Source organism: Castor canadensis, chromosome 10 (genome assembly GCF_047511655.1).
Source record: "Castor canadensis chromosome 10, mCasCan1.hap1v2, whole genome shotgun sequence".
Classification (NCBI taxonomy): Eukaryota; Metazoa; Chordata; class Mammalia; order Rodentia; family Castoridae; genus Castor; species Castor canadensis.
Genome location: NC_133395.1, coordinates 114,315,733 through 114,328,807, shown reverse-complemented (window position 1 = coordinate 114,328,807; position 13,075 = coordinate 114,315,733). Strand labels below are relative to the sequence as shown.

Genomic DNA, 13,075 nt, shown 5'->3' with positions numbered 1-13,075 from the left:
ATGACTGTTTATGCACATTATATTGGTTACATCTGCTGTTTGTCTTTGAAAAAAAAAATTAAAGAAAAATAACCCAATCTAGAAGATGTGACCCAAGTAAGGGCCATAAATTGGTCTTTCCTAAAAATACAGCAGGTGTGCTGCTAGGTTTTTATTTTATTTTGTTTGCACTTTTTCTTGTGATTGACATTTTAAAATCACTATTTATACTTGCAACAATTTTTGAGAGTTCTCTTACATGCAGTGTAAACTTTACCCAAAAGGAGTGTGCTGTAATTGTGAGGCACTGTATTCTGCCTCGTGACCTGCTATCCAGCTGAGAACCTTTCTCACAACTGAATAAATGATTGTTCCTTGCTACTTTATCTTGGAAAAACATCAATGACATCAGACATTCACTGTAATTATTTTTCACTCATTTCCCCACCTGCAAAAAATGACTTGTACATTTTAATAATACCTTGGGTCTCTCTTTACCTTTTAATCATGTGACCTTTTAATATATTGGTCAGCCCTTTAAAAGGGTGATTAAGAAATGCTTAGTGCACAAAAGAATTAGAGCTATGCACAGCTCATGAAACAGAAAGTGTGCTTCGACTTACAATTTTCATACAAAGTTTGCAGAGATTTTATGTGCCAGAATGAGTAATATGATCTGCTGTAGGAACTCCCTAACTTTCTGGCTCTGCAAAAGTCATTTTTTTTTTTTTTTGCCTTGATTCAAGTTTCTTAACCAGAAGGGTTACACCAAACTCCTCAGAGTATGAATTAGCAGAGTTCATCCAAGCCGCATATTTCATCTGCATTGCTAAATGATGGCTTGAAATAGCTGCCTACCTGCACAGTTGCTGGGATCTTTGGCAGTCTCATCAGCCTGTGGGGCCTGAGAAATACTGTATATCAACGATCAAATTATACAGCTTGGGCTGTATATATAAAAAAAAGGCACGTGTGCATGTGTTTACACAAGTCTGTGATCTTTCCCTTCCTTGTCACAGTCCCCAGATAGCTGCCCTATCACATGTGCCTGGAGACTCCCAAAGAACTTGCAGGGCCTATGTGAATGATAATGGCACAGTACCTGTTGATTAAGTCACCATTTCAAGTCACAGTGTGCATAGTCCCCTCTTCTCATCCAGCTCAAGTTTCTTCCCAGACTGCAGCTGCTCCCCCCACCCCGCCCCACCTAGCCACACACACACACACACACACACACTGGGATGGAGAGAAAACTTCAGGTGCTACTGAATACCTCTTTCCCCAGACAGGACATAAAGTATGCAAATGGATAACTGTTGCATGTATGTTCATCACTGAACATGTGTATACGTCATTGGATGTAGGATGAAAGTCAACTTTGTTTCTTTCTTCTCTATTTAAGGATATGCCAATATTCCTTTTATTTTTTTAACCTGTGGTGAAGTATACATAACATCAAATTTACCATTTTAACCATTTAAGAGTACCTCTCAATGGAATTAAGTATATTCACAAGGTTGTGAATCATCACCCCCGTTCATTACAACGACTTTTTCATTACCACAAACAGAAACTCTGTACCCATTGACAAATAACTCCCTGGTTCTCCCTCCTCCAAGCCCCTGGTAATTTATGAATTTTTGCATTTATGAATGTCTGTTCTATATATTTTATCTAAGGAAATCATACAGTATTTGTCTTCTATTGGTGTAGTTTATTTCACTTAGAATGATGTGTTCAAGATCCATCCATGTTATAACAAGTGTCTGAACTTCATTTCTGTTTATGGCCAAATAATACTCCCTTGCATGTACACATTGCATGTATACATTTTGTTTATACATTCATTTGTTGACAGACTCTTTGGGCTTTTGTGAATAATGAGTATTTGAATACAAGATCTGTTTGAGTCCCCGTTTTCAGTTCTTTTGGATAATACCTGTGAGTAGAATTGCAATGCTCATTTGAATTGTTGCTTTTACTTGGTTTATAAGTGAATGTAAGGTTTTTGATATCTTGATGATCTTTAACTCTCCAATCTCTATGAGTCATGCTTAGAAAATTTCAAACCATAGTCATTACAGAAAAATGTCGAGACAAAAAACTTGACACAATTCGATCATGTACAAATAATCACTGGAACATTTTAGCATATTTTTCTTCAATTCTTTTTTGTATATCAAGAGACTTGTGTACAAATGTGTGACATAGTTTGAGAGAGTTCTCTTCTCAAATGCATTTGCAGGACATAATTTAACTTTCTGTTCACTTTGTCCTTTTTCTGTGCTCCCTGCTGCTCCAATCCTCCCTCCATACTCCCAGTAAACCCCAACTAAAGAGAGTGGCAGGGGAGCTTCTGCCAGCATTAACTCACCAGTTTCTTTGCCTGCTAAATCCTGTCCTTTCTTGTTGCAGCTACCAGAAGGGCTGAATAAATTGCAGCTCTGCAGCAATATTCTGATAATCTATTGCAGTGCGGCCCACATCACTGTCCACCACCACCAGGAGCAACATGTCAGAACCGAAGGGAAGTTTTCACTTTCATTGTGGAGCGTGATTCTGTTCATCTTGGTATTTCCTTCATCATCACATGCCATTTCTGGTGGATTTGAATGTCCTGGAAAGGAAGAATGCAGAGGAAGAGAAAAATTACAGATTCTCTAATTTTTTTTGGATTTGAGCATCTGAGAGGCTACCATCTCTTCTAAGTGTCATTATAACATTTTATTTCTGTTACTTAAACTTCACTGGCTACGTTGGGACTCCATGGGATTCTAACTATGGACTCAGCTGCTGTTGGACAACTAGCTTCACCTCCAGTTATTCTGCTGGTCAGTCTAAGTGGTCATTCCCAGTGCATTAGATTATCAAATGGTGTGAATTAGCTGTGAGTGAGTGGTGTTGGCAGTGTTTGTATACCACAATGCATGGAGTGTTTGACAAAGAACCAAAACACCAAAAATGGCGAGCCTTTACCCTCCTCTATTTCTTTAATCTGCTGTTTGAAGAACTACATTTTGATGGTATAACCAGTTGTTACCTCTGGGCCAGGTTGGAAATGAAATCAATTTTTTTAAACCACTAATACTTGCCAAGAAATCGCCTTATGAGAACATGGGTGTGTGTCTCTGACAATACATGGCACATCTAAATTGGTCATTCATCATTTTCTCTTCTCCTCCTGCTTCTGTACCACAGAGTGGCAAAAGCCTGAGGCACCTGCATATCCACTCCATGTGTTCCATGGACGCCACAGCTGGGATGTGACTGAGCCTCAGGCTCTTACCATTCTCGTATAGGCAGGTCTCCATGAAGAAGCTGGGACTCTCACATTTCAAGGTCCAAATGCTGTGCAAACAGTATAAGCTTAGATTATCTGTAATGAAGGGTCATTTCTCATTTTTTTTAAAAAAGAAAATGTCCCCAGTGTGAATTCCAAAGTATTTTCAACATCAACATGAAAACATTGATGAATGAGGAGTAATCACAAAAGCTGTGTGTATCTGTATATAGCTCTACACAACATGTATGTGGATACAGAGTCATTATTTAAAGCACATGCCAGGGAAAGAGACCAAATTTCGAGGTCTTTTACATACAGTGATATGGTACTAAGGAGATTAAACTCCTACTGCTTTCTCTGAAGATTAAAAATAATTAAAGTCATTGTAACTTCACAAAGCTCATGACTGAGTCTGGCAAATGTGTGCAACTCTTGTATTGATCCATTTTCTTGTCGATGGAAGAAACCCTTCCATGTGTATGCAAGTGGGAGATGAAAACCTGCATTTTAAAGGATAAACAGTGAATTAAGCATGAGTGGCCTTAATATAGTTGTCTTTCTTTGCTGCTGTGGAAAGGATTCTAAACACATGTTCCTGAAGTCTTGCATTGAATTTAGTCATTAGTATTACTCTTTTAATTGTTGGTGCAATTAACTCTGGACCTCTCTCGTGAGCCATAGAGATATTTAAAAGACAAACACTTTATTTGTTGGGGAAGATGAAACCATCCCTGAGTTGCACCATTCATTCTTGGTGCATCAAGAGTCAAATATTCAAGCAGGTTTCTTGCTTCTGGCTTTGTTCTTGTTGTCAGTAAGTAGCAAACTATGTGAAGCTTTCCTGTTGCATTAAGCAATCCAAATACATTCATGTTTTAAACGTTTGTCCTTTAACTATCAAAGGGATCTAGGTCTTGGTTGAAGAAGTGAGCAGAGTTCTTTGCAAACTTATTTAGTACATTTTGACACAATGTTGCACTGAAAACCCAAGCCACAGATGCATCCCCATGAATGGTTTGGGTGCCCTTAGAGAGACAGTTCCTACAATCAGGTCCAGATCTGAACTCTGTAACTGAATACTTGAAGTAGGAAGTAGGAAATTCAGTATGGAAAATAGGGTCCGTGAAATAGAAAATAAAGGAACCAACTATGTATAGTTAGCTATTTCTATGTATGTGCCAATTTTGTCACAGCTATTGTTTAGGGGATCATTTTTTTTTGCCCCACTTTCATTCACTGAAAGTATCACTGACCTTACCTTTATGCAAGCATATTGTTTGGTCCCTGAAAAATTTAATTCTAACATGGCATCTTTTCTCATTTCATGTAATATTCTCTGATGTTTGAGGGTTACAAAAATAATCCGTTTTCACACATTAAAAATAGTCTCTGGGTTTACAACCAACACTGTGATGTCCGGAAGATAATTCCTTTGCGCAAATTTTAGCAAGTTCCCTTCTAATTATCATGTAGCTGGAAAAAAAAAGTTTGAGCTAACACTTAGGAGAAGTTGGTCTAAGTCTTACTTCGTGCAAAAGCCGGCTTGTACTTACAACCCATTTGATTTCTCTGTACAGTCTCAATTTTGTATTTAATGATTTTTGTGTATCCAGTATGCACGTTAACAGCGTGTCAACTTTCATTTGAAAGTGGGTTTTACTTTTTCAGCAGTGTTTATGATGAGACCTCAAACGTATCGACATGAGCTCTATCTGCGGTGTGTTTGTGTTGCGTGCCGTTTGAATGCTGCCAGGGGTCAGTGTATCTAATTCCCTGAAACCCTCATTTGATAGTGCTTCTTGTAACATTTCTTCAAGTGAGTGGCATGTGGGTTGTGATATTGACCATGTGATTATGGACATTGATATGAAAAAATAAACAAACAAAACTAAGGAACCCTCGAAACCACAGTGGGCATGTATTAGCCAGTCATTGTAACCTTGTGTCTAGTAGAAGTACAACGTGCAAGGTATGTACAGTTCATAAATTTGTTATCATGTGTTTGAGAAGTACTTTGTGCTAATCGCCTTATTTATATTCATCAAATAAACCTTGTTTCTTTCTGAAGTGAGTTCATTCTGACTTTAATAAGTGCTCCAATCATGAATGTTTCTAATATTTTGGGAATCATGGATCCCCACTTGAAGAACCCTATGGACTTAAAGACCCAATAATGACCTCTGTGCTAGACATCCTTTTTGAGCATACAGAACCAGCTTTTAGTTCCTTTAAAGGAATGAATTTCCAAAATTTACCGGGACTAACATCAGTGAGTAATTGCTCGTATCTATGTTAGATGTCATATAATCCAATTGCCTCATTTTTACCAGATAGGGAAACTGAGGTCAGGTAAGTGACAGATCCAGACAGACAAGGTAAGTTCATGACAATCTAAGACTGTTCCCAGAGTTCTGGAAACATGTATCCCTGAAAGCTGTCTGGGGGCAGAAGGGGACAAAAGTCTCCCTCTAGTTGGCCCATAAAAATACAGGAGAAATGTCAATTTGGTTTCTGTACTTTATGGGTTTATGGATTTAAACTCCCTCACAGTCAGGTGCATTTTGGGGGACCTGCAAAGTTGTTTGGCCTTTTCACTGTTACCTTTTTGTAGAAAGAGAACTTTTGTTAGACAAGAATTCCTTACCTCATAGAACTTCCTGAAGCAGTCAGTGTGCATCATTCAGGCCTGGTTATGTAAACCCGGCTGGCCAGATGCAACCTCCACTTCTTCACCTACAAACCAATTCCTTTCAGAAGAAAGGCAGCAGCCCACACACACACTGCTAGGCTTAAACTGTAGGCTACTCTGTACCTTCAGTTCTCTTGAGGCACACTGACTGGATATAGGGACACTTGTGATCTGAGCCTGTAAGTCTGCCAAGATAGCTTCTAGTATCTGGGAACTGCTGTTACAGAAGACTAAAGAGACATTCTAATGCTGGGGATTGCTGATCCACAATAGTAATCATACTGATAATAAGTAGACACGAATAATAAATAATTGAACATTATGGAGCGTTTGCTAGGAGCCAGTCCATGATACCAAAGACTTCCGGGCATCGACTCTCTTCATCCCTGACAATGGTCTCATGAGGTAAGTACTGAAGTGATCCACATTTTACATAAGTGAAAGAAGTGAAGGTACACAGAGATGACCAGAAAGAGTACGCAATTATAGAACATTTATTTAGTACAGGTGTTATGCTAAATGCTATGCTTACATGAACTCATTTATCTTCACAGTAATCCCAGAAAAGCACCAGTGCTATTATCCCTATTTTACAGACAAGTAAGAGGACACCAAGACAACTGACCCAGGGTCCCCCAGATTTGAACCCAGTGGTTAGCTAGACCTTCTGCTTAGGGGATACATTGGGTCCCAAGTCAGACAGGTAAGACACAGGGGCTGGGATTTACATCCCACTTGTACCCATCCAACAGTATTTTCACATTGCATATGGCTCCTGACATGGACACAGGGCCCAATAAAACTGGTTTTGTCATCAGTGACTGTCCATAGTTAACTGATACTACAAGAGAACAAGCAGCTACATGGTAAAGCTATGGATCCCAAGGGAAATCAAGCCACACGTGAAAGTGAAACTAGATAAAGCTCAGTGCAGGTTGAATACCCTTATCCAAATGCTTGGGACCAGAGGGTTTCATATTTTTGGATTATTTCAGATTTTGTTTTATATATATATATATATATATATATATATATATATATATGAATTTATATTTCTATTGGAATTTATATATATATCTGAATTTATATTATATATAGAGAGAGAGAGAAAGAGAGAGAGAGAGGGAGAGAGAGAGAGAGATGATTGATCTTGGACTAGAGTCCAAGTCTAAACACAAAACTCAATTGTGCTTCATATACATCTTGTACACATGTGATCAAGTGTGGATTTCCCACTTGTTGTCATCATGTCTGCACTCAAAAAGTTTCAGATTTTGGAGTCCCTTGGACTTTAGATTTTGAGACTAGGGATGCTCCACATGTACATTAGGTTAAATCCTACCATCCATGGGTCTCTTGCCTTTTTTCTAAGTCCTCAATCCCTAGGAACTACCAACCTCCCAGACATCCTTGGTCATTCTTGAGGTTTCATTTGGAGTATCTAATGACCAGATAACCTCAGATAGGAGGGCCTTGGGTCCATGCCAAGGAGTATGGACGTAAAAGTATTAGCTACGCAGTGTTGGTCATTTGCATATTATTCCCTTGATTTTTGCTATATCTGAAAACAATATGTAGATTTAGTTAAGTAATTCATTTCAAATTGAGTGGGCTAACATTTTTACTTAAGTAAATTTAAGCAAAAATGCCACTATCATAAATGGGAAAGCAGGGTCACTTGCTGTACATAAGTAGATATCATCATATACTAAGAATAAAAATAATGATATAAAGCTCTGAACCCAAGGCATTGTCTTTCTTTGTTATAAAGGAGGACTGGCAAAGGTTTGAGAAGGGTTTCTAGGGCTAAACCCAGAGTTCCTATCTGTGATTCAGTCAGAAAGTTTGAAAATGATCTATGAGGGAGTATTTAATCCCATGGCTCAGAGCTATTTAAGACTATGTTCAGGAACCACCTAAAATCATTTCTAGGACCATTTTTGGTCTCTGCATTTTATGAAACCTCCTGCAGCAACAGGAATACAGGGGATGAATTCTAAAATAAACTTCACTTTTAATCGACCAGTTTTTAGAAGTCTTAGATTTATGGAATAAATAAGCATATCCCTTCCCATATGTGTATAGTAATATCTTAAATTAGTATGGTACATTTGTCACTCACTGAATAAATATCAATCCATTATTAATTGAAGCCCAAGCTTTATTTGCATTTTCTTGGTTTTAACCTAGTGCCCTTTTTCTGTTCCAGGGTCCCATCCAGGACACTGTACTGCAGTATTAATTCATGTCTCCTTAGGTTCCTTTTGGCTGTGAGTCACTCAGACTGTCCTTGTTTTTGATGACTTTGACAGTTCTCAGGTACCTTAATCAGGTATATTGTAGAATGCTTTTCACTGAGAATTTCACTGTATTTTTTTTCTCCTCGTGATTAGACTAGGATTATGGGTTATCAGGAGGAAGACCACCGTCATATCAACAGTGGTATGGAACAACGTAATTTATCACTGTTGATATTTACCTTGACCACTTGACTGAGGTAGTGTTTTTCAGGTTTCTCCACCAAGGTTACTCTTCCTCTCTTTATGATGGGTTTTTCAAGTGCAGGTAAATGACTAGATCTCTGTCTTGGAATGTTCTGCTGACAGTGTGGAGGATGCACTAACTAGAAAAGAAGCCTTTGAACAGAAATTATTTGGATCAGTAGCTTCATTGCTTGGGTTGGTTTTTCCCTTCTAAATTCCTTTTCTCCCTCTAGCCTTGTCTTTCCCAGTGGATTATGTGAGCATCTATGGTGGAACAGTCAGTGTGAAAGGAGTGCAGAGTAAAGCCAGTATTTCCATAGCATAAAACAAGATGTTGCCTATGACAATGCTGCGACTTCACACAGGGAAGACTCAGGAGAGAGACCTTGAATAAATCCAAGACAAAACCTCATGTCTGCATTGCTATAACTCTCCGAGTGAAGGTGTTTTGGCTCTGCATTTGGGAAGAAAAATATGGCCATGATGGATAAGCATGTCTGTTAAGGTTTTTTCCTTTGCAAGAACTGGCATCACATACAAAAAAGAAAAGAACAGAAACATGAATACAATATAACTTAGGCAAAAATAAATATATGGCCAGGTATGGTAGAACTTGCCTGTAATCCCAGCACTTGTGAGGCTGAGATAGGACAGCCTGGGCTATAATAGCAAGGCCCTAGCTCAAATAGATAGATAGATAGATAGATAGATAGATAGATAGATAGATAGATAGATAGATGATAGATGCATACATATACATATTCTTGGGTATTTTTGGTGCCAAAGGTGAGAACACAGACCTTACATCCCTCTCCTAAAAGGAGTAAGGTGGTCCTCTCCACTAGGAATGGAACCCCCACCTTAACCTTGTGTACCTACAAAGCAGAAAATGTGAGTCCCAAATAAGAAAGGAAAATGGGTGCCAGGACAGCAAACATCAAATGCACACAGCTATATGAAAACCTCAGAGCAAAGCTACATTAGACCATGGCTGATTTTTCCTTTGAATAGTTTTTGCCCAGAGAGGAGTGAAAGGTTGTGTGTTCAGGTAGAAACAGCATCAGACTGGCAATCCAGACACCTCCACTGCAATCTCAACCTCGTAACTATTTTGTCATACTTGTCCTCAGAAGCATGTCATCATATAACTGCACATAGCTTCCGCTTCTGATTAGAACCAGGGGGAATGATGGCACTTCTAACTATCTGACATGGGATGTGAGAAGGCGAAATGAGACGATAAGTGAGAAAATGTTTAGAAAAGGTACGTTAACAACAAGACTCTCCTCATAGCTCTAACAAAGTCTTGGAGTGCCTGTTTCAGCACTTAGAGCCTGTGCTCAGAGAAGGAAGTCTTCCTCTGTATATCAAGTAGTAGATTTGAGAACAAGAGCTCATCAGAAGGAGCTACTGCCATGTGCCATGGGTGAATCTCATACAATACACTGTGTATGTGGGGGGGGGGAAGCTGATGGACAGAAAAGATTCCATTCATATAAAACTCAGAAAAAGACAAGATTCACCTGTGGGATTAGGAGCTGAGATTCTTGACCTGGAAATTAGTTACATGATTTTGTTTAGTTTGTGAAAATTCATTAAGTAGCATACTTATGATCTCTGTACTTTTTCTATCTGTACGTTGTTTCATTTAAAAGGTTCACCCTAAGACTGAGGTTGTGGTTCATGGGTAAAGCACCTGCCTATCCAGTCCAAGCTCTGAGTACAAGCCCTAGTACCACCAGACACACACACACACACAAAGGTTTACCCTGAGAAATGTTAAAGCCATTAAGTATTAATTGGGTTTCAAACCACAGAGATTAGAAAACTAGGGCCTATGGAATGAATTTAAGATTCAAATATTTATTATTTGGCTAACACAGGAATGATTATTTATTATTAATTATTATGAATGATTAATTATTAAAAACAGGAATTATTCCAGATTGAACAGACATGACTACATGACTTGACTGGACAACAGACATGACTGGACAGACATGACCACAAAATGTCACATATGGGATCATGGGCCACCTGTTGGAACAGGTAGAGACATTTGAACAGTGTCTGTGGACTAGATGGTAGTACTGTATCAAGGTTGGTTTCTTTAATTGAAAGGTCACATGACAGTCATGTAGAAGATTGTTCTTCTTCAGGGGAAGTATCTGCAGATGATTTAGAGAGGATGAGGCAGCATGTGTGGCTCAAGGTCAAATGGTCCTGAACAACTAATGATAATGGATTTACACACAGAGACAGACACACAAAGAGAAAAAGGATGATGAATTAGTGCAGTGAGATGTTAAAAGCTGGGAATCTGGGTGAGGAAGATACAGATGCTATTTCAATACTCCTCCAACTTTCTGAAAGTTTGAAATTATTTCAAGATAAATAATTTAAAGTAAAAAAAACTGTCAGAGCAGTAGCAGTAGGCTTGGAGTCTAGGAGCTCAGGCATGTGTTACATATAGTGGCCATTTCTCCATTGACCTCACTTCTGTCTAGAGTGTCACACCTGACTGACTTTACCCCATTGTGTTATCTGACAGACCTCTGAATGTACCTAAAGTTTCTAGGCTGGTTAGTCAACCTCTGTGTTTGTTTTCTCATCCTAAAATTATAATTCAGTGCTAGAAACTTTTGGTCTTTAACAAGGACCAAATGGGCACTTAACAATGCCAGCCACGTAATAGATCCTGAGAAAATGAAAATGATAGCTATTATTAGCAGCAATAATATGATAAATAATGAAAATGCTTAATGAAATAAAGTTGATAGTAACTTGCTGACTCCCAGCCATTCCCTCATAAGAACTGCTGCCGAGCTGGTCCTTGTTCAGTTCCCAATTGCCAGGTCAGGGTTTTTCCTTACCATGTTTAATAACCAGTTTCCAGATCTGGATATTGGGGGCTGTAAATTTCCCTGGTGACTGTTGCCAATGACAGGGAAGGAAAGACTTGTGTAATTACCACTTGTACTTCCACGAAACACATGAACTCAAGTCAAGAGCAAGGATTTTGGACAATAAAACACCAGGGTTTAAAAATGCAGGACAAATTGACCCAACTCGTATGATAAGAAATGTGTGCCTGGTTAGGGAAACAGGAACAGGATTGACAGTGGTGTGACTAAGCATCACTGGAAGTTATTGCTTTGGATTGCACCATTTCCTCTTTCCTACCCAAATGCGGCATTGTCACACATCTATAAGAAGAATTATGGCTTTGAGATCGGCTATGTGTTGGTTGGCATTCAGTACTTTGCCTGTGGCCACAATCCATGGGGTGCTTTTCTAGTTGATTTTACAGCATGGCTACTTGTGAATGGTGCCACGCTGTTCAACACCCTTTAAACAAGCGAACTCTGTGGGGTTTATGGAAATATCCCAACACAGCATCCAGGACTTTTGGAAATACTAGGACACCGTAACTCCACTGGACTTAGACTGAAGCTCTGGTCGATGATGCTCTGATTTCTGGGCATCAGATTTTCAGTTTATTTTAAAAAGGACGTAGAGGTTGATTATAGGGAAGGAATCGTCTTGCCTTAGGATTTCTCCAAAGTTTGATTTTTGGGGGAAGGGGAGAAGACAATAGCTAATCTTGTACATTTTTTTTTCTTCAGCATCTGTACATTAGCAAGATAGCATTCCTGCAGTGGGCTTGGGTCATGGTTCCTCTTTTTTGGAAGGAGTGGACCACATAGCACAGGATCAAGGGGGTTGAGAAAAGGTTGAGCATTGGTAGGAACAGAATTGGAATCTTAGATCTCCTGTACTTCCAGGAAATCATGGGAGAAGAATTTCTCCAAGAGTCTGACTTTGCTCAAAGAAACCAAAATTCAACAAATCCAGAAGTGGCCACTGTGAATTCTTAAAGAATAAGCTCAGATCATGGCATGTGGCCATTTGTAAAGTGTGAATGTCCTCCCACCAAGTCAATGAAACAGGGCCTTGTTTTCCTTCCAAAAAGAACAGTTTCATTGAAATCTCTCTTTGACTCCAAAGTAGTGAAAATTGATAACAGGTGGTTCATTTAAAATCAGGTAGTAAAGATTCAAGTAGGCAGAAAAGAATAAAACTTTGCTCCCAGTATTTATTTGAAGAGGTAGGGCATTTTACAAAATTGGACCAGAAAGATCACGTATAGCATTTTCCCTTGTAGATCAATTTTCTATGAATTTGTCCTTGGAATTGTGAGCCCAAAGCACGGGTTCCTCCTGGCTCACCTGGAAGTCTTCTCTTTTCCCATCCTATGACTTTGAGTCATATATCATCAAAACTGTGCAGCTGATAGAGTGAAGTGTGTTTGACTGAAGAGCTCGAAGGTGAGTAGCTGAATCCCAGACCTTGTACACCTCAATGACAGTTTATATTTATCTTGTCTCTGACTGAACATCAGAGAGATTGCAAAATGCCTCCTAATGTTTTTTATGTGTGACAAAGTCTCTCTAAAGAAAAGAACACACATCAGGACTTCTTTGTAACATGCTGTTCCCTTTATCCTCCAAAACTGCACTCATGGGTATGATTAAATGTATCAGAGCTATGTAAAATGGATACCACATTTGGAGCAAGGAGCCAGGAGCTGTGTTGGGTTTGTTTTTATTTTGTTTTTTCTGCCAATGCTTTAGAAAAGTC

General features: G+C 38.9%; 1 protein-coding gene across 17 annotated transcripts in view; it reads left to right on the top strand.

Annotated features, from left to right (window-relative positions):
* Window positions 1–5,329, top strand: part of LOC109683367 (ERC protein 2) — a 998,591-nt gene extending 993,262 nt beyond the window's left edge. For 11 of the 17 annotated variants that reach the window (XM_074043977.1, XM_074043982.1, XM_074043983.1 and 8 more), the window contains one exon: window positions 2,395–5,329. In XM_074043977.1, the coding sequence (XP_073900078.1) occupies window positions 2,395–2,643 (249 nt within the window). In that variant the 3' untranslated portion in view covers window positions 2,644–5,329. The remainder of the gene's footprint in view (window positions 1–2,394) is intronic. The other 6 variants (XR_012436316.1, XR_012436319.1, XR_012436320.1 and 3 more) reach the window with 2 other exon arrangements.
* The last annotated feature ends 7,746 nt before the right edge of the window (window positions 5,330–13,075 follow it).